Source organism: Dunckerocampus dactyliophorus, chromosome 8, assembly GCF_027744805.1.
Source record: "Dunckerocampus dactyliophorus isolate RoL2022-P2 chromosome 8, RoL_Ddac_1.1, whole genome shotgun sequence".
NCBI classification, from domain to species: Eukaryota; Metazoa; Chordata; class Actinopteri; order Syngnathiformes; family Syngnathidae; genus Dunckerocampus; species Dunckerocampus dactyliophorus.
In genome coordinates this window covers 22,142,783-22,168,933 of record NC_072826.1, presented here as the reverse complement: position 1 = coordinate 22,168,933, position 26,151 = coordinate 22,142,783, and the positions used below count along the sequence as shown (strand labels likewise).

The 26,151-nt window shown below is 39.8% G+C and overlaps 1 protein-coding gene across 4 annotated transcripts in view; it reads right to left on the bottom strand.

The window, feature by feature from the left end:
• Window positions 1–12,319: 12,319 nt before the first annotated feature.
• LOC129186902 (rho GTPase-activating protein 40) overlaps window positions 12,320–26,151 on the bottom strand; it is a 38,708-nt gene continuing 24,876 nt past the window's right edge. For all 4 annotated transcript variants that reach the window (XM_054785630.1, XM_054785629.1, XM_054785627.1 and 1 more), the window contains exons 6-15: window positions 24,581–24,746; window positions 24,288–24,379; window positions 23,099–23,173; window positions 22,132–22,291; window positions 21,623–21,705; window positions 18,787–18,993; window positions 18,567–18,710; window positions 18,353–18,504; window positions 16,622–16,677; window positions 12,320–15,709 (exon numbers count right to left, since the gene is read on the bottom strand). In XM_054785630.1, coding sequence (XP_054641605.1) covers window positions 15,603–15,709; window positions 16,622–16,677; window positions 18,353–18,504; window positions 18,567–18,710; window positions 18,787–18,993; window positions 21,623–21,705; window positions 22,132–22,291; window positions 23,099–23,173; window positions 24,288–24,379; window positions 24,581–24,746 — 1,242 coding nt within the window. In that variant the 3' untranslated portion in view covers window positions 12,320–15,602. The remainder of the gene's footprint in view (window positions 15,710–16,621; window positions 16,678–18,352; window positions 18,505–18,566; window positions 18,711–18,786; window positions 18,994–21,622; window positions 21,706–22,131; window positions 22,292–23,098; window positions 23,174–24,287; window positions 24,380–24,580; window positions 24,747–26,151) is intronic.

Below are 26,151 nucleotides of genomic sequence, written 5' to 3'. Positions count from 1 at the left end.
GGTAGTACCACATACTGTAACTGGCTGTCCTGGAGCTCCATCCTGATCATGATTATCTTTAGTAGTTTAAACTATCCTATTCTATTTGTGTTCTTTATAAAGTTTATGGAGGACATATTTTGTGTTGACATTATTGAGAAAGAGTATTTTTCTTTGAAAAGGGTTAGTGACATGGCAGTGGAGACCATCCTTGCACACCCACTTGATGCATGATGTAGAGGACAGTGGAGACATCTCCCAGTCCACATGATGTCCCACTGACAGACACAAGACATATTTGTTGATGGAACACATATGCAGTCATACTCGCATCATATTTATTTGAAATACATGTTTAATAATAGTCACTGTATTTTCATTCATGTCTAAAATGTAACACTTGCTGCCATTCGCTAAGCCTGTTATAAATGATTGTACTTTACACTGTAGTAGTAAAAATGAAGTAAATCATTTGTAAGGCAGTATATCTTCCCTATTGATCAGTCTTTGCAATTAATATGGAAGATGAAAATCACGAGAGCAGTGGTGTCAGCACAATATTTATTAATTGACACTGAAAACATTTTGTTTGCCAAATTATCATCTGAACTTGTACATTTTTTATTGTTTACTGTATGTACTTGTGAGCCCGTGCATTTCCTCCAAGACTGTTCTAAAGACAGAAGCAAGAGAAATGTAAACACACATGTACGCAATATGAAGTGTTATGTATTTACACAATCATGGTAGTAAGACCAAAGTGAAAACTTCATGTCGTAGAAATACTGAAGACTTTACATCCAAAAGCTCTGCATATCAAACTGTCTGCTTGCACAAATGACTTACAAACAAACCAATATTTATTAACAAAGTAATACTTACGCTTCTCCCACTTTGGGCCGTAATGTTGACATTTTTAAGTGCTGAACAGAAGTGCGCAAAGAATCTTAGGATACGATGGGCCACAAAGGATGGTTTGAATGCAGACTTCTTCTCAATATCGAAGGAGGACACATTTGTCGGACACATTTGGAGGAGCCTTCGCAGACTTTTTAATTTGGACAAACTTCGCGCGGCACGGTGACGTCATGCAGCCAACAAATGTGAACTAGTAGGCTGCAGACCTCCAGGATTTAGACACAGCCATGGTCTCTCCAACGTGTCCTGGGTTTTCTCCGAGGCCTCCTGTTGGATGGACGTACCCACTGAGCACCTCCCCAACGGTGTGAAAAAGTGATGATTTATTATTTTTTTGCATGTTTGTGACACTTAAATGTTTCAGATCATTAAACAAATTTAAATATTAGTCAATGACAACACAACTGAATGCAAAATGCAGTTTTTTAATGAAACTTTTTTTTTTTGAGTATTAAGGGAGAAACCTACATCAAGACTCGGGACACGTTGGGGAGACGTCTCAACTGGCCTGGGAATGCCTCGGGATCCGTCGGGAGGAGCTGGACGAAGTGGTTGGGGAGAGGGAGCTTAGGCTGCTGCCCCGGCGACCCGACCTTGGATAAGCGATAGAAGATAAATGGATTGGTGGGCTCTCACGGTAGTTCACTAGAAAGCAATCACTTTTTCCACACATGGCCATGTAGGTTTGGATTTTTTTTTCTCCCTTAATACTCAAAAAAAAAAGTTTCATTAAAAAAAGGCATTTTGCATTCAGTTGTGTTGTCATTGACTAATATTTAAATTTGTTTGATGATCTGAAACATTTAAGTGTGACAAACATGCAAAAACAAAACAAAACAAAAAAATCAGCAAGGGGGCAAACACTTTTTCACACCACTGTATGTTATTATTGTGTTATTTTTGTGAATGTCACTTTCTTGGCTTTGCTGTGAGTTCATAGCTGCATGTGTTTGAATCTGGTTCCTGGAAGATGTTCTGGTCGTGAAGTCACAAGATCAAAATCGAGTTAAAGGCATCACTTCATTTCACTCCTATTTCATAGTTTATTTATGACAGCTGTATGACAAAATGTTTTCTTAAGTGATTACTTTCATTTTGTTGTTGTTTTTTTCTTATTTTTTGGTGTCCTGAGCACTTTAATGTCTCTTGTCTTTTGCCACATTCTTTGTGTAACAAGAGCGCAAACAAAAAAAACTCACTTTAACAAACTTTTTTTGTTTCATTTGAATTTTATTTACCGTGACCCTAATTAGGATAAGCGGCATAGAAAATACATGGATGGATGAGTTTTATTTAATTGATTTTAAAGTATTTTTGGGCCTTAAAGCTTTGGTTTTTTGTAATTAAAATTTTGCATTAAATTTAAGATAAAAGAATTTTGGCACTGTTTTTTGAAAATGTAAAATTAAATAAAAAATGTATTTAATTAAAAAAAAGTTAAATTAAATTTATTGTGGCCTTGATTGTTTCATTTATATTTTATTATATTATTTTTTGGTTTATTTTATCCCTCAATGATGACATAGAAATCAAAATGTTTCCCTCCACTTGCAGGCTTCCAAGCTCAGCCAAGTGGTGAGCACACCTCCATCTCCGCACCTGATAATCACTCCACAGCAGAGAAGTGGAAAGAGCACGTTTTTGTCCGCCGCCACAGCTGCAATTCATTGTTGGCTGCTGAAACGGAACGTAAGTGCGTGGGGGCATTCTGAATTAATTGCCCCTCTCCTCTTTTAAATCCCTTTTCCTCCTCCACTTTTATGCTTTGGACGTTTGAATGTCCTGATTTACAAAGGCGGGTGCAGCAGCTGAAATTGATTCTTTTTAAGGACTCAGATGAGCTGTTAACAGCCCCAGTCAATATAAAAGCCAGCAAAAAGATGATTTTTGTCATTAAGATGAATGGCGGTTTCACTGAGGAATTCATAATGTTAAAAAAAACTTCCTTGATCCACTAAAGTGACTTAAGAGTTTTTTGCATGTGTGTGAGATTGTTGTACTTTAGCTGTACTCTAAAAGCAGTTGTCTTCTGGATTGCGCTGACATATACTGTAAACAGTGTAAATGACCATCAAGCTGCACTGGAGTGAGAATCCATGCTAATGTTCATGCTTGAATGTTTCAGCAGCTGCCATTCTTCTTCATCCACTGTCCTCTTTTGGCCTACTATTGTCACGGCAACCAATCAGCATGCTTGTTGCTGCCAAGCCACCACTACACTATTATCCATATGATGTACACATTATGGGCACATGCACAGAGGCTGTGAGTCACATTTTTGATTTGTGTCACGTCCGAAATGGAAGAGAGAGCCTTTTTCTGTTTAGTCCACCATCATAATACTAATAATAATGCAGCTTTTGCTGTCTAATTCATGCTATTACTGAAATTGCCTCCAATTTGTTGCCATAGTTACTGCTCTCTCTTTTTGAAGGTCTGTGCCTCCTCAGGGGCTCATGATTACTGTGTGCGTGTGCGCGTGTGTGTGTGCGTGTGTGTGTGTGTGTGTGTGAATGGGCTTCCAGGCAGTGACCCGCTAATAGTAAATGTAACCACAGGCCATATTCTAAGATAGTTGCCATGGTCACAATAATTGACAGGCAGAGCAGTGAAGTGGCCTCTTTTTTTTTTTTTATAAAATCAGTGGATGAAAATAATGTGAACTCCTTATTTTAAGCTATTTATTTATGTTAATAACAACAAGGTTTCATGTCACCTCACCAAAACCAATGAATAACCATGAGAGACAAAGGTAATTCTACTCTTTATTGTTAAAAATCAATAACGACATCTACATAACAATTTGTTCCTGACTAAATAAATTAGACTTTTATTAGCCAATAAATTCATTTATTATATTTATATTACCTTTATAGTCATAATTTCAATTTTAGATTATTGAAATATTTTTCAAATGTGTTTTTTAAATAATAATGATAAAATTAACAGAAGTAAATTACTTAAAAAATCAACTTGTCCTTTAACCACAATTAACTTTATATTACTTAATATGATAGAACACTGGAACCTCGGTTTATTGTACACCCTGGTTAGCACCGAAAATCGATGGCAAGATTTGGCCTAGGTTTAAACATGTTTTCCGTTTTTGTCATGTTTTTAATACACTGCGTGAAGCCATCTTAATGTATTTTTATCACATAATGTCCTTGTTAGCATCCTATTAGCTCGCAAAGACATGGAAACAGGAAGTGGAAATCAGCTCCATCACCCGTCTATCCTGTCATCAGCACTTGACTCTGTAGTTCTTTCCTAACTAACACAAGTGACAAAAATGTTAAAGGGATAGTTGGATTTTTTTGACATGAAGTTGTATGATATCCCGTGAGCCAAGTTCTGGTCGTTTTTTGTTGTGGAGGAAAGTAGTTGCTTGGTTCTCTTAAGTTAAGCGCTTAATGAAGACCGCCGCGATGCTAACTCTCTCGCCTCGCAGCGGTCTGCACCCATGCATGTAAACACTGGAACCGACCGGAACTGGGCTCACAGGACGAAATGGGGGAAGGGTCACTGTTGATGTACTACACTGCTGATGGGGATGTCACACAACTTCATGTCAAAAAAATCACAAAACACGTTTTTATAGTTTTACAATTACACTTTTACATGCATACATGGTGTGAAAAAGTGTTTGCCACTTCCTGATTTTTTTTTTTTTTGCATGTTTGTCACACTTAAATGTTTCAGATCATCAAAAAAATGTTCATATTAGTCAATGACAACACAACTGAACACAAAATGAGTTTTTAAATGAAACTCTTTATTATAAAAGGAGGAAAAAAATATCCAAACCCCAATCCAAAAATCCAAACACGTTTCCATAAGAAATATGTAAATCCAATTAATCAGTTCCAGAAAGTCAAAAATGTTAACACAAAACACGTTTTTAGAGTTCTACAATTATAGTTTTACATGCGAAAATGGATAAATGAATATTTAAGGTTACTTTTACCTTCACTGAGCATGTCATTGTTGCCAAAGACATAATGTGACAGTGAGGTCAACACAGACACCACCTTCTTGTTTTGCCATGAGTTTTCTTGAATTCAATAGTGTTTCTGACCTTCTTTATAAAAAATGCTGCCACTTGCAACTTTCTTTTGCTCCATTTGAACTTGTTGTGATAAAAAAGAAAAGCAAGAGGCTTGAGGTGAGAAACAGTATTGAACTGAAGAAATGACTCATAGCAAAACAAGAAGGTGGTGTTTGTGTTGCTCTCGCTGCCACACGGTGTCTTTGGCAACAATCACGTCTTCAATGAAGGTAAAAAATAAAATCAAATGCTCATTTATCCATTTCATTCAAAATTGACATGCATGTAAAATATTTCATGCATGTAAAACTATAAAAAAAACGGGTTTTGTGTTAACATTTTTCACTTTCTGGAGCAGATTAATTGGATTTACATAATATCTTATGGGAAAATGGACTAGGTTAGAGTACAGTTTGGTTAGAGTCGGCTGTTCTGGAGCAGATTGACGCTAACCAAGGTTCCACTGTTCACTAAAACACCATAAGAAGAATTTATACAAACTACAATCATTCAAATGTTACAGTTGATGTTTATTCATTTGTTCGTTTTAGTTTTTCTTTCATTACAAATTTCAGCGAGTTTATCACTATAGAAATGCGATATAATATTACTATTTCAATGAAACAATAAATAAAATAGATAGTTGGAATAAGTTGTCCCTTCACATCCATGCAGCATCTTTGGCTTTCTTGGTGGTCTCCCTGTCACAACAGAGCATCATCATCCTCAAATGACACACACACACACACACACGCACGCACGTACACACACACCCACACCAACACACACACACACATGGGCCTGCAGCGTCTTACTGTCAAATCCTTTGTTCGACTTGTCTTTGTGCAGTGAAGAAACCCTCTTATGACATCATGGCTGTTTGTACACGTGCAGGAAGTAGTGCTTGATGACGTATTTGTGGCGTGTGTGTGTGTTTAGATTGTGATGAGGCAATGTTGGCAACACTCATACATCTACAGCAACATCTTTATGTAGAGCCGCTATTCTTTTTTTCCTCACATCCTCAGAGAGTTCTTTGCCATGAGGTGCCATGTTGAACTTCCGGTAACCAGCGCTCATGTGAGAGCGATAACACCAAATTGAACACGCCTGCTCCTCATTCACATGTGAGACCTTGTAATACAAACACAAGGGTGTCCAAAGTATGACCCACGGTTGTTGTTTTTTTTTTGGCCCGCGGCACATTCTAAAAATATAATTGAACAAGGGGAAAGGGGAAGCAGTGCATAGAGCTGAAATATTAAAGAAAAAAAAACATAATATTATAAGAAACAGACAAAACAAAATAAAGTTGTAATTTTTGGAAAATTAGTTTGGGGAAAAAAGTATTAAAAATATTATGGTCAATATATTCAGGAAAGAAAATTGACAAATATTATTTAAGGAGGAAGTTGAAATATTTGGGGGGAAAAAACCCCAGCAAAAATGGGGAAAAAAGAGACCAAAAGACCAAAGTGGATACAAATAATAGTCACGTATGTCACAAAGCCAAGATGCAGGTTTTTCTTGAAATATATATACAGTATATCTTCTTAGCATACCTACAAGTATATGTGTTGCTTTACAACATTTCAAAGTGGGCCAAGCAGCCTTTTCATTTTTCACGATGTGGCCCTCGCTGGAAAAAGTTGGGACACCACTGATGTAGAGCAACAATCCTTGTTTTCATATCCTCCGATAGTTCTTTGCCATGAAGTGCCATGTTGAACTTCTAGTGACCAGTATGAGCATGTGTGACAGCTGAAGCTAAATTTAACACACCTCCTCCTCACTCGCACCTGAGACCTTGTAACACTACCGAGTCACATGACCCTGGGGGGAAAAATGGCTAATTGTGCCCAATTATAGAGTTTAACATAAGGGTGTACCAGCGGTTTAAACATTCATGGTTGTGTGTTGACTTATTTACACTGTTATCCAAGCGGTACACTGGCTACTTGACATTGTACAAAAGTGTTGTTTCGTTAGTGTTGTGGCATGAAAAATAAACCCTGCGAAAAGTGGAGAATTATGTTTGTTCCACCTATCAGTGAAGGCAGACAAGCAGGGGAGTTGTTACTGCATACACACACACGCGCACGCACACACACGAGGAATCAATTATCATTGAAATGAACGAAGCTCGTAATGAAGAGTGCGCTATCTGTGATTGTGTAAGCAACATCAAACGTACTCGAATGAAGACGCTCTTTTTAAAGATGCCACCTTTTTAATAAAACCCCATTTCCATATAAAAAGTCTCCTTAGGCAGAGTCGTAATTAAAGATAAAATGACGGCGGCTTTATCTTGCAATATCCATCACAGCAAATATGTTTAAAGGAGGCAGCTTCCGCTGCAGATGACCCTCACTGATGGACTCATTCACGCTATTATGCTATTTTAATATCATTGCGTGGATATTATTATGGGTTTGCTTGCGGAGCAAAGCAATGCAGCCCATCTTATTATTCCTCATACTTATCCTTTATGTATTATTATATCTTTTTCTGATATTTTTCTTGCTATTTTCGGTCACAGTGTGCAAAGACTTTCCTCTGCAGTTTACTGTCCGATCAGCAAGAGTAATAATGTCACCTTACCTGTCAACCCTCCCATTTTGCCTGGGAAACTCCCGTATTTTGCCTTTCTTTCCCGGCGCCCTCCCGTAGTTGTCAAAAGAAACTCTGCTGCTGCCTCCAAAATAGATGAGCAATGAGACAAGCTGTTGGGGGAATAATGAGAGGTACAAGTGAATAAAACTTGCATGCAAGGAGACAAATCGATACAACCTGAGCAGACGGCTTCTTGAGAAAATGACAGACAGAGAGGATGAGGGGCAGACTCACATGCCTAGACACCCAAGGCTATTTGAATCAGGTGATAAGCATGTGGAGGACGTGGGGACAAGTCCTCTAGCCTGGAGCAGATAACCATAGCACGTTTTAGTGTGACATGAATGTGTATCTTAGCAAAAATACATGCACTAACATACTGTAGGTTAGTGCATAATTAGGAATAATATTGGTAAATTCTAATGGAATAATGGACACAAAACATTTTAGAAATGCAATAACATTTTTCCTGTATTTTATTTTCATGAAAAAAAAAAATCCTCTCCGGTTCTGCCGGTGCAGCACATCGGTGTAACAGATCATGCAGCCGGCGAAGTCAGGCCTTCAAAATAAAAGTACTTTACACCAGAATTTTCCTCATTTTACAGAAAAGTTCCCTTATTTTCTAACGTTGACAGGTATGGATGTCACCCACTTCCATTAAAGACATGGCTACATGGTGATGGGGTACAATAAATCTTTATGCAACAGTGATCGTTACTTACGAAATAATGCTTGGGCTCGTACAGAAAATACATGTAAACATATTTGCTGTGGTGGATATTGCAAGATAAAGCTGCCATCGTTTTATCTTTAATTACCACTCAGCCTGAGACTTTTTATATGGAAATGGGATTTTATTAAAAGGTGGCGTCTTTAAACAGAGCGTCTCTATTTGAATACGTTTGATGTTGCTTACCAATCACAGATAGCGCACTCGTCATTCATTTCAATCATAGCTGATTGTGTGTGTGCGCGCGTGTGCGCGCGTGTGCGCGCGTGGGCAATAACACGTGCTGACAGGACAACTCCCCTGCTTGTCTGTCTGCCCCCAGAGGGACACTGATAGGTGGAAAAAAACACCCCTGGAGACAGACGGACAAGTGTGACGCTGGCAAGTTTGAAGGGGCCAAAAAGACGACAATAAGAGTAAAAAGGCACAGCGGATGATGAAAAGGATGGTGGGCTGCTTTGTTGCTAGGAGACCAGCATGGCTGGATGCTGGAGATAAATGCTGGGATACCCCCGCCCCAAAGAAAGACTTTTGGAGGGGTTGGGGAGGAAGGGGGGAATGTGACAAAGACAGAGAGGAGGCATCTTCTGATAAGATTTTTTTTTTTTACTCATCTTTTATTTATTCCTTGTTTGGTTTGGTGCACTTATTTAATTAAATATCAATATTATTAATACATTTAAACACAATAAATCTTTCTCTCTAAATCTTCAGGGCCAATAAGGAGTTATTGGGATCTGTTTTGTCCGGTTGCAGTGCAGAAAATTCACTGCCATCCATGATTTGATATCTAGAATTCAGTGAAAAAGTGTGGCTCCATCTGGAGACAAACATGGATGCATTGTCACCTGCTGACACCCCCCCAGTGGAAGCAAATAAAAAAAGAACTGGACCTAAAATTGAACCTTGAGGCACACCACACCAACAGTCCAACCTGATGTCATTGACAATTTTTACCAGGGCTGTTTTGGTACTGTGGTTCATCCTAAAACCAAGATGGATGCGTCTCCAAAATAGTCCAGTAATCCCTCGTTTATCGCGGCTAATTGGTTCCAGACACCAATGTGAATGTGAATGTGGAGGATTCCTTTTCTTGAAATGGTATATTTTCATAGTAAGAGCATAGAAAATCTGTTCACAACCTTCGAAATATGGGTTTTAACATTATTAGAGCCCTCTAGACATGAAACAACAACCCACAGTCACCTTTACACTCCAACATAGTTGACAAAGAGAAAATAAGACATAAATAAGACTAGTGCTTGCGTGTGTTGCTGTAAGTGGGGGTGGACAGGAAGTGACGTCGGGGGTTCAGAGTGGAGTTTTAGCTTGGTGTGGGTTACGGCCGCAACAGTAGCCCGTGTTAGGGATTATGGTGCCTGTTGTGAGGTCATTCAAATCTGCAATGAAAGTCTGTTGTTGCGGCGATCAAGTCTTTGAAGGCGTCTTCTGAATGCTTTATATTTGTATTTTACTTCATTTAGCCATTTTTATGCTTGAAAATGCTTCATTTAGGCAAAAAATGTGTAACATTTGCTTAAATATGCATATTTTTTTACCAATAATAGGCCCTATTCAACCACAAAACAGCACGATTTATTAATAGATTTTAGAAAAAACGTGATAGAGTGAAGCCGCGAAATTTGAAGCATGAAGTGGCGAGGGATTATCAATCCATTCATTTTTTATGCTGCTTATCCTCATTAGGGTCACGGGGGTATTTCAGCTGATTTATGGGCGAGGGGCGGGGTACACCCTGGACTGGTCGCCAGCCAATCGCAGGGCACATACAGACAAACCCCCATTCACACTCACATTCATACCTATGGACAATTTAGAGTCGCCAATTAACCTAACATGCATGTTTTTGGAACGTGGGAGGAAACCGGAGTACCCGGAGAAAACCCACGCGCACACGGGGAGAACATGCAAACTCCACACAGAAATGCGCAACGGAGAGTCAAACCCATGTCTTCCAGATCTCCTGACTGTGTGGCCAGCATGCTAACCAGCCAGCGAGGGATTACTGTATTTCTCTTTAAAAATGTATTTCGTTGACTAAATACCTGTTCCTCTAAGATATTACTTAAAGATGGTAAGTTGTAAAGAGGTCAGTAATTGTTGAGAATGTTGGGGTCTAAATTGCAGTTGTCCTCTTCTGATGCAATGCGTCAAAGAAAATGAAAGTGAAATTAGAAATGGTGACCAACATTGGCTGCATGCTTGGACAAAGCTGCCATCATCAAGATAAACATAGAAATGGTATCCTTGAACATGTGAAAGGATCTGCTCATTTGAAATGGACAGTGGCAGTGTAATGGTCTCTCCCTCCCTTGCAAAGCCCCTTCCACGGTGCAAGACAAAATAAGGAATTGTTCTCCTTTTTATTACTGTTTTATTTCATTCTTGTATTTAAATGTTCTTCATATGTGTACAGTATGAGCGACTTAGGTGTTCATTTAGGCTCCGACTTACACCAGAACTCCACAAACTGTACATCACAGTCTAGGAATGGAACATGTTCGTAACGTGAGGACCGCCTCTTCATTGTAATATTAGAGAAATATTCCTGTCTTGTATGTCATAGTTTTATTGCCATTGCCACCACAACTGATAGAAAAGCTTGAGCACTCACGTTAAGCACGTCATGATTACTCATGAATGGGAGGCAGCGGGGTGAGGGGGTGGGGGTTGGTCATGTGGGTGCCAGTGGCTCATACAAGGCTGCTGATTGCTATTCATCCACAGATTACACTCATTTCATCTGCAGCCAGCCGGCTGGCCTGCAGAGGTGGGAGTGAATCTGTGGCTTGGAGGGGCTGCGCTGGGCTGGGGTAGGGTGGGGGTACATGTGCCTGCAGGCAAGATGGCTGCTCCAGATCTGTCTGGGAGGGGAGGGGGGGGGCAAATGACTGGCAAATCATAGTCAGAAATGAATTGAGGCTGAAAAGAAGCAAACATGCAGCTGATCTACTTTTTCAATGCAATGTACACAATCCATAACAATATCATACAAATATCATGCATTACAAATTAGTACAACATATCCAAACAACAATAGCCAGCTATTAAAGTAGTAGGGTTTTATACAGTTTATTTATTTAAAAAAAAAAAAAAAGCAAACAGTACAACTATATTAACCATGTTACATTTATTTAGTATTATCTTTTGTATTTTTCAGCAATATTTACGAATTTTGTAATGTTTTTAAGAACTAGTAAAGATCGGTAAGGTTATATTTCATATAGGCCTGCCAAAAATAGCGTGTTAACGGAGGTAACAAATGTATTTCATTGATGACGTTATGTTATTTTTGATGTAATTAACGCATGCGCATTATGTCAAGCCAGACTTCTCTGTTATGGCGGCAGACGGGGGAACAATAGCGTCCTGACGCAGTCACACAGAGTCGAATGCTCTTTTATAACTTTATTCTGACCTGAAAACTTCAACAGCGGTGTAATTCCAACACCACAAATGTATCTCCAAATCACAAACACATCTCTAGTCCGCTAGTCATCTGAACGACATTTCCTGACGGCCACGAGACACCGTGGGGTGCATTCACGGACACTCCGAACATCACTACAACGTCTTTATCATGCGTGTATGTGTGGTCTAAAAAAACCCCCAGAAATACCAAAAAAAAAAAAAAAAACAGTAAGTGGATATTCTTATCTCTCACTAACGTGGAAGTACAATTTGCTCCATTTAAGTATGCTCAGAAATTCCTGAAAAGTAGATTTACACTAAAAACATGTGAATTCATCTTAAATGACGAGGTGTCTTTGAATGCAACCCCTCATTGCTCATAATTACACGTTCTAAAGTTCTGCTTCTATTAAAGAGACTAGCGTTAGGCAAATATATTTTGTGTGCTATCTTTTAGCTTGATTTAAACTTGAAAGTTAGTACATATAGAATTGTGTCCTGTCATTTATCTTTCTTTTCATAAAATATAAATATAAAAATATTCACACATAGTTGCAAAAGGTGAATCATGATTATTTTATTTGAAAACGAATTAATTTGATTAAAATGGTTAATCATTTGACTTTGGGGGACAGGCGGGGTACACCCTAGACTGGTCGTCAGCCAATGGCAGGGCACATATAGACAAACAACCATTCATACTCACATTCATACCTATGGACAATTTAGAGTCGCCAATTAATTAACCTAACATGCATGTTTTTGGAATGTGAGAGGAAACCGGAGTGCTTCACTGTTTTTCCAAAATATGTTAATAAATAAATCATGCTGTTTTGCGGTTGAATACGGCTTATTATTAGTCAAAAATACGCAAATTTAAGCAAATGTTCCACATTGTTTGCACAAATGAAGTAAAATACAAATATAGGGCATTCAGAAGATGCATTCAAACACATTGTGATGATATGTAGTATTCTACACTGGTCACTAGGTGTCAGTAACGTTACTGTAATGTTGGGTGAGACTCGGTGCCCAACTTGATTGCTGCAACAACAGGCTTTTATTGCAGCTTTGAATGATCTCACAAGCACAATAATCCCTAACACGGGCTACTGTTGCGGCTGTAACTCACACCAACCTAAAACTCAACGCTGAACCCCCGATGTCACTTCCTGTCCGCCCCCCAACTCAGCTCACACACATTTACAGCAACGCACACAAGCACAAGTCTTATTTTCTGTTATTATGTCTACTATATTGGTAATAGGAGTGTAAAGGTGACTATGGGGTGGTATTTCATGTCTAGAGGGCTCTGATAATGTTAAAAACTGCATTTAGAAGGTTGTAAACAGGTTTTCTATGCTCTACTTACAAAAATATTCCATTTATAAATAAGGAATTCTACTTTGCGTATGGCAGTCGGGTGTGGAACCAACTAAACAGCATCAACGAGGGATTATTGTGCTATGAAAAAACAATAACAGTTCTGAGCAAAGATTGCGATACATCCATTTGTTGTCTGTCATTGCTGCCTTTGTGTGTAGATGTAAATGATGAATGTTCCTCCCGAGTGATTCCATCTTGACGCCATATTGAAAAGAATACATCTTGCCTAACATGAGAATCACATTTATTGACAGAGACAACAAATCTTCTAAAAGCCCTTGTAAAAAAGCTGAAATATGTCATTCTACAAAACATCGTATTGGACACGTATATGTATACAGTAGAAGTAAACAAAGATGGCAGCATGTATAGCGATGAGCCCTGTGGGATGCCACCTCAGAGGTGACCTACTTCTCCTGAGTGTTGGCAGAAGGTCGCTCCATCAGCTCGCCTTTGTACGCAGCCACTCAACTGTGGCGGCGTGGGACGGCCCAATTGGACTCAGCGTAATGAAGCTCATCACACACATGCATGCACACATACACACGCGTATATACACTGCTGTCATGAAGCAAGGGGGAGCCAGAATTGATAACAGCTATTTATAGCTTCCCCTTTATCAGAGAGATGCCTCGCTGCAACCGGCGGCCATTACGCTCCATTAAGGCCACATGACAGCGTGACGGATGTCGCCACAAAATGGCGCCGATGACACCAACATGGTGGCACACACACACACGCACACATTGTAGCGCTATCATAAATATGTACATGAAGATGTGTAAACATTCATAGAAATGTTGCACAAATGAAGACCAGCTTCAGCGCTTTGTGTCCTTGAGGAGGTGACATGGCGTTAGATGACAGGAAGCGCCTTTGTGCTCCATGGTGCACAGGTTAGAGACGTCTTTTGTTGTTTATAAGGCCCGTGAGAGTGCTGATAAGGAGATAGCCATCAGCAGATCTCTTTGAATGGCACACACACACACACACGCACACACACACACACACACACACTAATAAAAGCCAGCACTTGTACAAAGATGATTCATGGACTTCATCTAGACCAGGGGTGTCCAAACAGTCCAACAAAAACAAACAATATTTACTGTTTACAATACTTACTAACAGTTCCGTGCTGGTGCAAATATATTTCAAGGGGAAAAAAACAGCCGACATCCCGCTTTTGTGTTGAAGGTGACAAAGCAAATAGTTTGAAATGGTTCGGCGGTGAGGCCATGTTTAGAATATGAACACAGGTGTCAAACTCAAGGCCCAGAGGCTGGATTTGGTGCACCAAATCATTTGATGTGGCCTGCGAATGCGCGTTTTATTATTAGTTTGAAAAATATTGTTTATATATATTTAAAAAAAAATTTAACCTTTTGAATAGTTATATATTTATATAATTATATATTTTATATAGTTCTATATCTATATATTTTGGGATTTTATTTATTTAATTACTTATTTAAATATACATTATATTAAGCACAAAATAATACAAAAATTTGGGGGGGGGGGGGGGGGGAGCAATTTTTCTTGCTCTATGTGACAATTTTTTTGTTGCCAAATCCAATTTAAAATTCTTGTTTTATTATTATTATTATAAATTAATATAATAATTATGATTGCTAAAATGATGATTATTGGAATTATACCATAGCTTCTTACTCAAATCAACTTGACATCTTTTAATGTAAGTTTGTTGGTCCAAAGTGAAAACGCTAATAATCAAGTGTGTCATAATATCACGAGGTGATTATACGTGAATATGACTTCACAGCTACATGGTGACCATAACTGCCATGTGGCCCACGGTGAAAACCGGTTTGACACCCCTGAACATCCATCCATCCATTTTCTATGCCGCTTGTCCTCACTAGGGGTATGCTGGAGCCTATCCCAGCTTACCTTGGTCATGAGGCGGGCTACACCCTGGACTGGTTGCCAGCCAATCGCAGGGCCACGCCCCTGAATATGAATAATTTTTGAAAAAAGGACTTTGGACACACCTGTTCTATAAGCAGAATCTTGTCTTCTTTGCTATGTTAACTCAAGTAGTCACTAGTCCGAAGGCAAAAGAGCCACCAAAAATGGGTAGATGTCTTTAGGGTCCTTGAGCAAGGCACAAAACTGTCCACAATGCCCACGTCCTCTTGTTAAAATAAAGTGCATTGAAGCTTGTGTGTGTGTGTGTGTGTGTGCGTGTGTGTGCATGGCCAGAGGTGCTCTGCATGGCCATCTGCTCCATTCCACTGGCCATGATTGGCCATGTGTCCTCCCTCTCTCCTTTTGTCAGCAGGAAGTCATGAGTCACACGACTGACGGGCCACAAGGCCTGCAGGAGATGGAGGGGTGCAGATTTCATTTGAAGATGCTCCTACTGGAAGATTCTTCATCCTCCATCTTCTGTCCTGTTGATGTCACCATGAAATGACTCCATGATGCCCCATCCATCCATCCATCCATCATCCATCCATGGCCTCCATGTCACATTCCTCTGCTGCCATTGGCCTTCAGCTTGATTAGCCACTCCCCTCCCGAATTGCTCTTGTATAGATCTAGTAGGTGGGTGTCGGGGTCCAGACGGTGCTCGCCTGCAGCACACACACGCACAAACACGCATAGGGGGACACAATGAATGAGATCCAGTGCAAGACATGCATTCCAACACACAAGTAAGGGGTAGTTGCACTACCTGGTGGTCACGGTGGTAAATGACACCCTTAAGCACACAACTTCAATTTCATATTAAAACACTGACACATTATTTGTTTTTTCACCTGAGAGGTAGGATGCTTTTCTTTAATGGCATTTCATTGTTTAGCATATCTATATATTGTGTTTGGGGTTTTTTGTGCATGCAATGATATCATAAGCGGCCACCATACTTTGCAAGGATATCTTTAATCTTTTATTTTTTAAAGCTACGGTAGACGAAGATGTGTATTTCAGCATGTTTAAGGAAAATCACAGCTTTGGTGACAAAGCAAATAGTTAAAAGTAATTAATAATGTCATGTAACATTTTTTCCCCCCGCATTGAAATGTTTTATTATTGTTGCTTTTCAGTTTCATGTTAAATTTCATTTTTAGGAAATGCTGCAAGTCATGCATGTGCCATAAATGGCAAAGGCCCCTTTGCCGGACTTTGGAAAAACACTGCCCTAAATGAACATTACTGGTAATTACCAACATATTTTTGTTATGTTTCTAGATTGGTTAACACACCTACGAGCTTTTTAACCCACGTTTTAATGTTTGCCTTTCTTATTGGCAAATTCACAAATGCAGAAATAAACACATGGAAAGTCATGTAAACATGAAGGTTTGCCATGACAAACTCCCCTGTGTGTGTGTGTGTGTGTGTGTGTGTGTGTGTGTGTGTGTGTGTGTGTGTGTGTGTGCGTGTGTTCTGATAAGTGCACATCACATGATGCATGCCCATTGCATAAGAGCCTGCTGCCCACCCATCATCAGCTCACTGGGCAGAAAGACGCTTCCACTTACCGATATTTCCTCCCACCTCGTACAGGGCGCAGTCCGAGAAAGACACGGAGCCATTCCTGTGGAGAAAAAAAAACACTCATTTTCATGTTTTGTTACGAAACTAAATTCATTTTCATTATTCTTAGTAATGTAATAATACTGGTGGCAGTAGTACGAGGAATAAGGAGTGTACTAGGAGTGTTTATGTAACATTGATAATACTGACAAGTACCGTATATTGCACAACACGGCAGCAACAGAAGCGACGTTGAACGAGCGTTAAAGGGCCATCTGCCGTAACACCGCTGATGAGTTCCTTGTAAACAACAAAGTAAGAACACACAGCAGTGCTGCGGGTGGTGGGGGTATTTTAAAAGCGCATGCAGTGGTAGATAACGCTTCTTAGATGCTGACCGCTCTTCAAATGCAGCTACCGCTGAAGGAGACAGGTTCGTTGTACAGTTCATGAAAAAAATACTCAGTAAGTTGCCTACAGCCACAGCTGATAATGCCAATGTTTTTTTGTCGCTCGCTACATTGCAAAAGAAATGCAACATTTCGGGAAATGTGACAAATGTTTGACAGACAGTACGAATTGCCTGAGAGAAGGTACAAGTACAACATGGCACAAACAGCAATTGAACTGTATAACCGCGTGAAAGAAGACGTGCTGAAGGACATCAGAAACATTGCATTTTAAAACTGCCACCACAGATATGTGGGCCAGCTCAAATATGACCCCCTACTTAGTTTAACAATACACTACATAACTGCGTGTACGTGTGTGTGGTTTTTATTGGAGTGTTTTTTTTTTCCTAACAGAGAGAAACCATGTTATTTTCTTCGAGGGTTTTTTTTGGTCTTTTTTTTTTGTTTAATTTATTATGTTGTTTGTTTAATTTATTAAAAAGCTCTTGACATTCCAATTACAAAGTCAAATACTCTTCAGAAATGAAAGTTTATTGCTTTTGATACGATGTACTCTCATTGTTATGCCATATAATTAAGGAAAAAATGGTCGCAAAAAATGTTGTCAATAATATTGATTATCGACAATAATTTGTAGGACAATTATCGACCAGCAAAATTTGTTATCGTGACAGGCCTAACTAGAGGTGTTGATTGGAGCATTTATAGTAATCCTTCACCACTTTACGCTTCAAGTTTCGCGGCTTCACTTTATCATGGTTTTTTGCAAATATATTCATGAATAAATCACTCCATTTTGTGGTTGAATACAGTCTATTATCAGTCAAAAAATATGTATATTTACTTTTTTTTGCCTTGATGAAGAATTTTCAAGCATAAAAATGGCAAAATTAAGTCAAATAGAAATTATAAGGCATTCAGAAGATGCATTCAAAGACGTTGTGATGATGTGAAAGATTCTACACTGGTCACTCGGTGTCAATAATGTTATTATAATGTTGGGTGAGACACACAAGCACCAGACTTGGTCGCCGGAACAACAGGCTTTTATTGCAGGTCTGATTGATCTTACAACAGGAACACTAATCCCTAATACTAATTCACTCATCACAGTCCGGTCTGGAACCAATTAGCCGCGATAAACGAGGGATTACTGTACTTACTGTACTACACATACATATAAAAATACTACTTCTTTCTACCACTGCCGTTGTTCTCTCACTGAACCTAACTGGACTTATCAACTCGTATTAAGGCATAAGAGTACTTTAGAATAAGAAGTAGAAACAAGAAGGAAGTAGAGTAGCAGCCAGTGGCGAGTACCTTCGCCGTTGGCCCTTGCCGTTTTCAGGGCTGCGTAGGAACTGCTGGTAAAAGTGGTTTAGCACGTCTGACGCTCTGGAGCCGCTGTCAATGTGCAACTCCATAGTGCCCTTCACCTGATCCCCGATGTGGACCTTGACTGTGCGCCGCACCTGTACAGAGAAGGAGTCATGATGAAGTGTTTGCGTGCTTCCTTTGTGTGAAAGCTGCTGACCTCTGAGATGTTTTTATCAGCTTTTTCCCGACTATCCGTGTGGATCTTCTTCAGCAGGTTCTTGAAGCGGCGGTCGTAAAACTGGTAACGCTTGCCGCTGTGCTCGTTCAGCTTTCGCACCTGGCTCATGACAAAAATTGGGATCTGTGGAGATAAAGGACATCTTCCTTATCATCATCTGGTGAGATGGCTGTTGTTAAAAGCTGCTTCATGCACGTACCCTCCACAGCAGGTCCTGATAGCGGATGAGGAGCCTCATGACGTCGGCGGCCTTCTCCACCTGGCCTATTCCGGCCGCCTCTGTCAGCCTGCTGGGCACGGCCTTGTGGAGGAACAGGTTGGGAGCCATGATGGTCGCTACAGCCCACAGGTTCATCCTGTTCCTCTTCTCCCGGGACACCACCTTGCTGAGGAACTCCAGGAGAGCCTGAGGGAACACGCGGTAGAAAGAACGCATCCATGAAATATGTCTGTGGACCATATTTTTGAAAAAATACATCAGTTTCAAGAGCTCAGTTGGATCATCCCTAGCAGATGCATTCCAGCACACGTTCCAGCTGTCTCCACTGGAGTCAGATTCACTGGTTCAGGTGGGTTTTCACGCTCGGGGACGACTGCACACTGGTGTCAGTGAGTCATGCTTAATGCACGCTGTTATATAACGCAGGAAAACGCTTCCAATGTGGATTAAGAGCACGGTGCATTACCAAACATTTTATATTGTCAATTCATTTGCTGCTAAGATGGAAGCATACAATTACTCAAAATGGTTGGCTAAAATGAAGAATTACGATTGAGAGGCAATCAGCAGTTGAGTCCAACTGCTGATGGATTCATTGCGGGGGTGTAATGGTTAATGTACTGCAATCCCCGGTTTATCGAGGTTCATCGGTTCCACACTCCGTGATGAGTGAATTTCCGTGAAGTACGATTTCTTTTTTATTAATGGAATATTTTCAGAGCATAGAAAACCTGTTTACAACCTTCTAAATACGCTTTTTAACATTATTAGAGCCCTCTAGACATAGAGACACCTGAAAACACACAGCTTTTCCGTATGTGGAATTAAATTATGGAACGGATTGAGTAAGGAACTCAAACAAAGTACAGAAATGAGCAAATTCAAAAAACAATACAAGCAGTTGATGTTTGTTAAATATAAGGCAGAAGAGTCTTGATTGTTCTGTCAGGTTGGTTATTTTTTCGTTTTTTTTAAGGGGAAAAAAAGGTTGTTTGTTTATTCGTATATATATATATATATATATATTTTTTGGTCTTACTGTTATTCATTTTGTATTATTATTCTGATTATCATAGAAAACATGACATGGAATCCAGGAAGTGAACTACATGTACTGTACTAGATGTGGAATAGATGGGGGGTAGGATTAAATAAGCTTTGCTTCTTCCTTCTCCTTTTGGACATGTGGAACTGTGAAAGGATGATTAATGAGATGTATTCCATTGTAACCTTCATGTTCAAATAAACTAAACCAAACCAAAACACTTGTATTAGCTAATATAGCAGACATAAGAAGAGAAGATAAGACAAATAGAAGACTCATGCTTGTGTTGCTGTAAATGTGTTCCAGAGCACGGTGGGGGCGGATAGGAAGTGGATTCAGAGCTGAGTTTTTGCTGGGCGTTGTTCCGTTGATCAAATCTGGTGCTTGTGTGTCTAACCCAACAATACAGTAAGATTACTGACACCTAGTGGCCAGTGTAGAATACTACACATCATCACGTTTTTGAATGCATTTTTTGAGTGCCTTATATTTGTATTTTACTTCATTTAGCCATTTTTCTGCTTTTATGCTCCAAAAAAATATGTACAATTTGCTTAAATATGCCTATTTTTGACTATAGGCCATATTCAACCACAAAACAGCATGATTTATTAATAGATTTTGAAAAACTAAGAGCTAGTTAAGTTGTGAAATTCAAAGTGCTAAATGGCGAGGGATTACAGTATCATAGCTTGTTCAAAGCTAGCTGCCACCAATCAGCTCACAATAATGGATACATCCAGCTGTGATGCGTCAACACGATAGATCTTATCCTCTGGTGAATTCACTGGTTTACAGCTGAACAGCTAAAACGGGCTAAAATGCACCAAGAGTGAAACAAAACAGCAAAGCGATGATTGGGGATGGGCTGGCACAGCTGTGGAAGGTGGAGAGGCTGCAGAGTGGCTGCCTAATGCTCTGCAGGTGCATTAGATGAGGACATTTGATTCCCATAATGCCACTTCACGGGCTTGGCACACTTTCTGGGTGAAAGTTAGCAGATAGCAGTTATCAGACTTCAACTTTATGCTATTTTTTCACGTAATATTATGACTTTGCTTTCTTTATTATTGTAAAATTACTTCTTTTGTTCCATGTTTGCTGTTTTTTGTAAGTTTTCTTGTGTAATTGTATCTTTAGACAGTGTAGAGGGACAAAAAAAACTAACAAAAAAAAAGAAAAAACAGCCGCAGGCCGTAAATGGCCCCCTGCTCGCACTTGAAATACCCCTGATCTATGGTATTAAGGTCCGGAGACTGCCTCGGCCACTCCAGTATCTTTATGTTCTTCTTTGTGAGCCTACCTAGCAACAAATCATTGTCATCCATCTTCAGTGTTCTGGCTCAAGCCAGGAGGTTCTCACCATGCTTGGTCTGTCCATGTCTACAATCATGTGTGTCCCTGAGGTCCTTTGAAAGCTCTTTGGCCTTTCCCATGGTGGTGAAGGGGTTTGAATGGAGGACAGCTGTCTTTTACCCACATAAATTGAGATTAGGAGTACTTTTCTAACAGGACGGGATTAACTTGTGTGCTTCATGGGCACTCAACTGGCCCGTGGCGGTCCAAATGTTTGTGGGTTGTCGGAGATCAAATACAGATTAATTATTAATTTTTATTTATTTATTTTACATTCTGTCTTTCTTGGTTACAATAAACCTGCCATAAAAATTCGGGAGCATTTGTAAGGGAGGCAGCAGGGGATGAAATACTTATTTCCCCCCCCAGAATCTAATAAAATGTTGGGCCATGTGATGTTATTAAGGTGGGTACCTTCAGGGTGTTCCTGTTGGACTCGGGCAGCAGCAGGATGAGCAAGTTCAACATGTGAAGTTTCTGCTTCAGATCAGTGATGTCTACACAAGAAGCAAAGAGCAGAAGGTGAGACACACACACACACACACACACACACACACACACACACACTCATTTCCTGCTCTGTTTGTGGATAAATAATGGGATGTCCAAAGACGGATGGTGTTGTGACAGGAGGCCATTAAGCGTGAGCTTATGTGATCGTTTATCACATTCCTCACCAACTCTACATCAGTGAGCCATTAATCAGATGATACTAATATTGATCCATGTTTTATTAAAGTGCAAACCACAAGGAAAACACATGATTTGTTTCACACCTCTGTTGTGACAGATGATTTCAAATGGAGGTAATATAATGGTGCTTCCTGTTTTGCGGCTGTAACAGTGCCTTCTGTGAGCAGTTGTGATGTAGTCAGGAAATATGCTGCCCCAATGCTTTTGTGTACATTGCCCAAAAAGCTGACCTCTGACGGCACTGAAGGTGTTGAGGTACTCGGCGGTGAGCAGAGGAGCAGGAAGTTCTCGGATGAATTTCTTCAGAAGCGCGGCAGCGTCGTTTGGACTCACTTCATCCCACCGAAACTGACCTGAGTAGAAGCTGGCCTCTAGGTTCTGCTGCAGCAGCTGAGGGGGAGAGGACGTTTGTAATTCACCTCGTATGTTGTCCAGCTATTTTTATATTGTATTTATATGTAATTTACAGTAAATGAACATGTTTTTTTCTTAGCTGTAGCACAGTGTCTCAGTGAGTGACATCCTTTCTGTGCATGAGCTAATAAAGCCATAATCCTTGACAAATGGCGCCCTCTTCTGTCAGCTCTACTCATCTGTCATGTGAGCCACTACCACACTTACTACTTACTCATTGTCATTACTCACCCATTATCAAACTATGTTGTGTTTTGTCTATTTCATATTATTTATTAGGATTGTCAAATCAAGTAGTTAGGGTGACAAGAAATCTGACTAAATTTGAAACGGGACCTCTACTTTTTCTATTTATCACATTATTACATTAAGAATAAGCGGCACAGAAAACCGATGGATGGACATTATCACATTATCTCATTAATTTGGAATACAGGAAGTGAACAATGTATTGCAATTGATGTGAAAGGGATGGGGTGGATTTAAATAAGCTCTGCTTCCTACTCCTTTTGGACATGTGGAACTGTCAATTATGTAATATGTGATGTATTCCAATGTGGCTTGTATGCATGTTCAAATAAATGCTACCATTACCATTACCATTACCATTACCATGTAACAACCAAAATCATAACCACCTTGCCCCCTGTATATATTAGCTGTAGCCTCACTTTAACTAAGGCAAGCTGAAGCTGGCGTTTCCAAATTTGGCAACTGCAGTTGATTTTTAACTTTAAAGAAAAGACATAAATCAATAAAAATGATAATTGGGTTCCATCTTACCTTGATTCTGGACTGAGACCCTGGAACCCGCAGGATCCCCTCTGAATCCACCCGCTTCTCCAAAAAGGTCAAAAGCTGTAAAGAAGAGAGTAGAAGGAGGTTATAGAGGCGGCTGGTTATTCTCAGCAACAGCAACTTATTTAGGGTGTAGTCTGAGATTCTTCCCAAACACTGCCACTATATAGCGCATCTGGAAATGTTCACAGTCCTTCATTTTTACCACATTTTGAACAGCCTTATTCTAAAATTAAAAAAAAAACACCACTTTATAAAGTCACTTCAGTTAGTTGCAGCAGTGTTTATATAGTTGGAGCACAGAAAACCTGTTTACGACCTTCTAAATATGGTTTTTAACATTATTAGAGCCCTCTAGACATGAAATAACACCCTATAGTCAGCTTTACACTCCTATTATCCAATATAGCAGGTATAATAAGATAAAATAAAACATTTAAGACCTAAATAAGACCTGTGCTTATGTTTGTTGCTGCAAATGTGTTCCAGTGCTAGGGGAGCTGAGTGCGGGGCGGTCAGGAAGTGACATCGGGGGTTCAGAGTTGAGTTTTTTGCTTGCTGTGGGTTACAACCTCAACAGTAGCACATGTTTTTAATAGGGATTTTTAGTAGGGATTAATGTGTCTGGTGTGAGATCAGTCAAACCTGTAATAAAAGCCTGTTGTTCCGGCGACCAAGTCTGGTGCTTGTGTGTCTCACCCAACATTACGGTAACATTACTGACACCTAGTTACCAGTGTAGAATACTACATATTTTCAAAATGTCTTTGCATGCGTCTTCTGAATGCCTTATATTTGTATGTTACTTCATTTAGCCATTATGCTTGAAAATTATTAGTTTAGGCAAAAAATATGTAAAATTTGCTTAAATGCGCATATTTTTTGACTAATAATAGGCTGTATTTACCCACAAAACGGCATGATTTATTGATATATTTAAAAAAAAAAAACATGATAGAGTGAACCCCCAAAACACAAAGTGTGACGTGGCAAGGAATTATTGTTCGAATCGCTGCCAACAGAGAGGCAGCCATCATTGCGTATACGGGGATTTGTAGTATCAGTGCTAGGTGTGCTTAAGCAGAGTCAATCAAAGCGATTACTTTACAAAGTGATTACTTCTGACAACAAGTCACATTGCCACACTATCAATACATGTGATGAGTAGTCTCACCTCTTGCAGGAAGCGAGGAGTGGCGGTGTTGGGCGCAACTTTCTGGTCGTTCTCCAGCAGCGTAGCCAGCGGCACACCAAACAATGAGCTCTCTGAAAAACAAATATCTTTTTTTATTTTTATTTTTAATTGTGTGCACAATTACACTCTGATGTCACGTGCAGTAGCTGTTTATGGGGGATTCATTATGCATAATTAGTGTCAAGTTGCCAGCTTGAACTACATTGATGTGCACTGGTTCGAAGAGGAAACATGGAGTAGTAGTTGTCATTGTGCGTCACCAGTAGTCATACCTGCCATTTTCCTCTTGGACGTCTTGTGTCGCTTGACCTCCAGCTCGAGGAGGTCGCACAGTGCCGTCATGTCGATGAGAGCCAACTGCCGCACCTTCTTCATGTCGCCGTGGGACAGATCTTGGACTCGAGTGACTCCTAGACGGCACTTGGGGCAGATCACCCGCTGGCGAGGTGAGAATGGAGGACAATAGAATGCCACAGAGAGGATGAGGATTGGCAGTGAAGAGGAAGACGGAAATTCTGTACCAGGTAGCCTGTCATGTTTTTTCGACCTGCTCAAGCATTTTAATTATACGTCAAGATCCAACTGACATCTATTGGCATTTGAGTGGATAATAATATACACTACACTGTATATAACTATTCGAAAGTATGTGGTGGCTGGAACTTTAATAGTACGGAATTATTTAAAGCCCTATTTGTCAGTGGCATAAAAATGTAAACAAAGCCTCTTTAGGACTAATGATGGTGTGAATCCCTTTCAATTCAGGGTGCGTTTACAATTGGCATCTTTGGTTCAGTTAAAACGTTCATTTGGTCAAATGTGAACACCATCATCTGAGCCCTGGTGTGCACCAAACAAGCGCGCTTAAGGGATGAGTCTCGGTCCACTTGCAAGTGAACTGTACTCAGGTTTAACATGTTACCATCACCAAAGTGTTAAAATAAAAGCAATAAGCATGCGGAAATGACAAATGTGTAAGCGAAAATGTGTTAAAAGTGCTGTCTCTCTGCTCTCTCCCTCCCTGTGTATGACCACAGCGCCCTTTAAAAGTATATTTTAGAACAGGGGTGTCCAACGTGCGCCCCGTGACTTGGCTAGCGGCACATTGTAGAAATAAAACTAAACAAAAAACATCAAAAATGAAAAAAATACAGCACAATGCAATAAAAGCTGAAATGTTGATACTAATTAATAGCAAAGCTTTGGCTTTAAATGTATGTACATTTTAAAATGTTTAAAAATTTTAAAAACTATATAAAAATATCAGTGGTCCGCACCATGCTTGATTTTTCTGTATGCGGCCCTTGGTGGAAAATGTTTGGACACCCCTGTTTTAGAAGCTCTTTGTGAGATCGAAGCCTGGTAAGCATAGCAGAATATCAAATCACCTACATATTCAATCCAGCAGAAGCCATTTTGGTTTGAAATAAAGTAATCCCTTGTTTATGACGGTAAATTGGTTCCAGACTCGATTATGACAAGTGAATTTCAATATTACGTCAGGTAATGCGTCACAAAAGCTGTCCAATACTTTCTGCATTTGTTCTTGACTGCTCAGCCCTTGGTCCCATGACAAAAAAAAAAACAGTGTGAACGCTAAGCGAACCACACCAAAGTGCATACCAAGTATCTTTGTTTTATTTCGGATTCAAACCAGAATACTGAACTACAAGTGTGAACACAGCCCGAGTCAATTCTTATTCAATTTGAACGTTAGCAGAACCGTCCTGGTAAAATGAAATCACATATTAAGACTCGCACATTTTCAGTCTGCAGCACGTGACACCAGGTGACTCCTGCAGAAAAAATGTCTGCGTAAAATACACAATGATTGTCATTATTG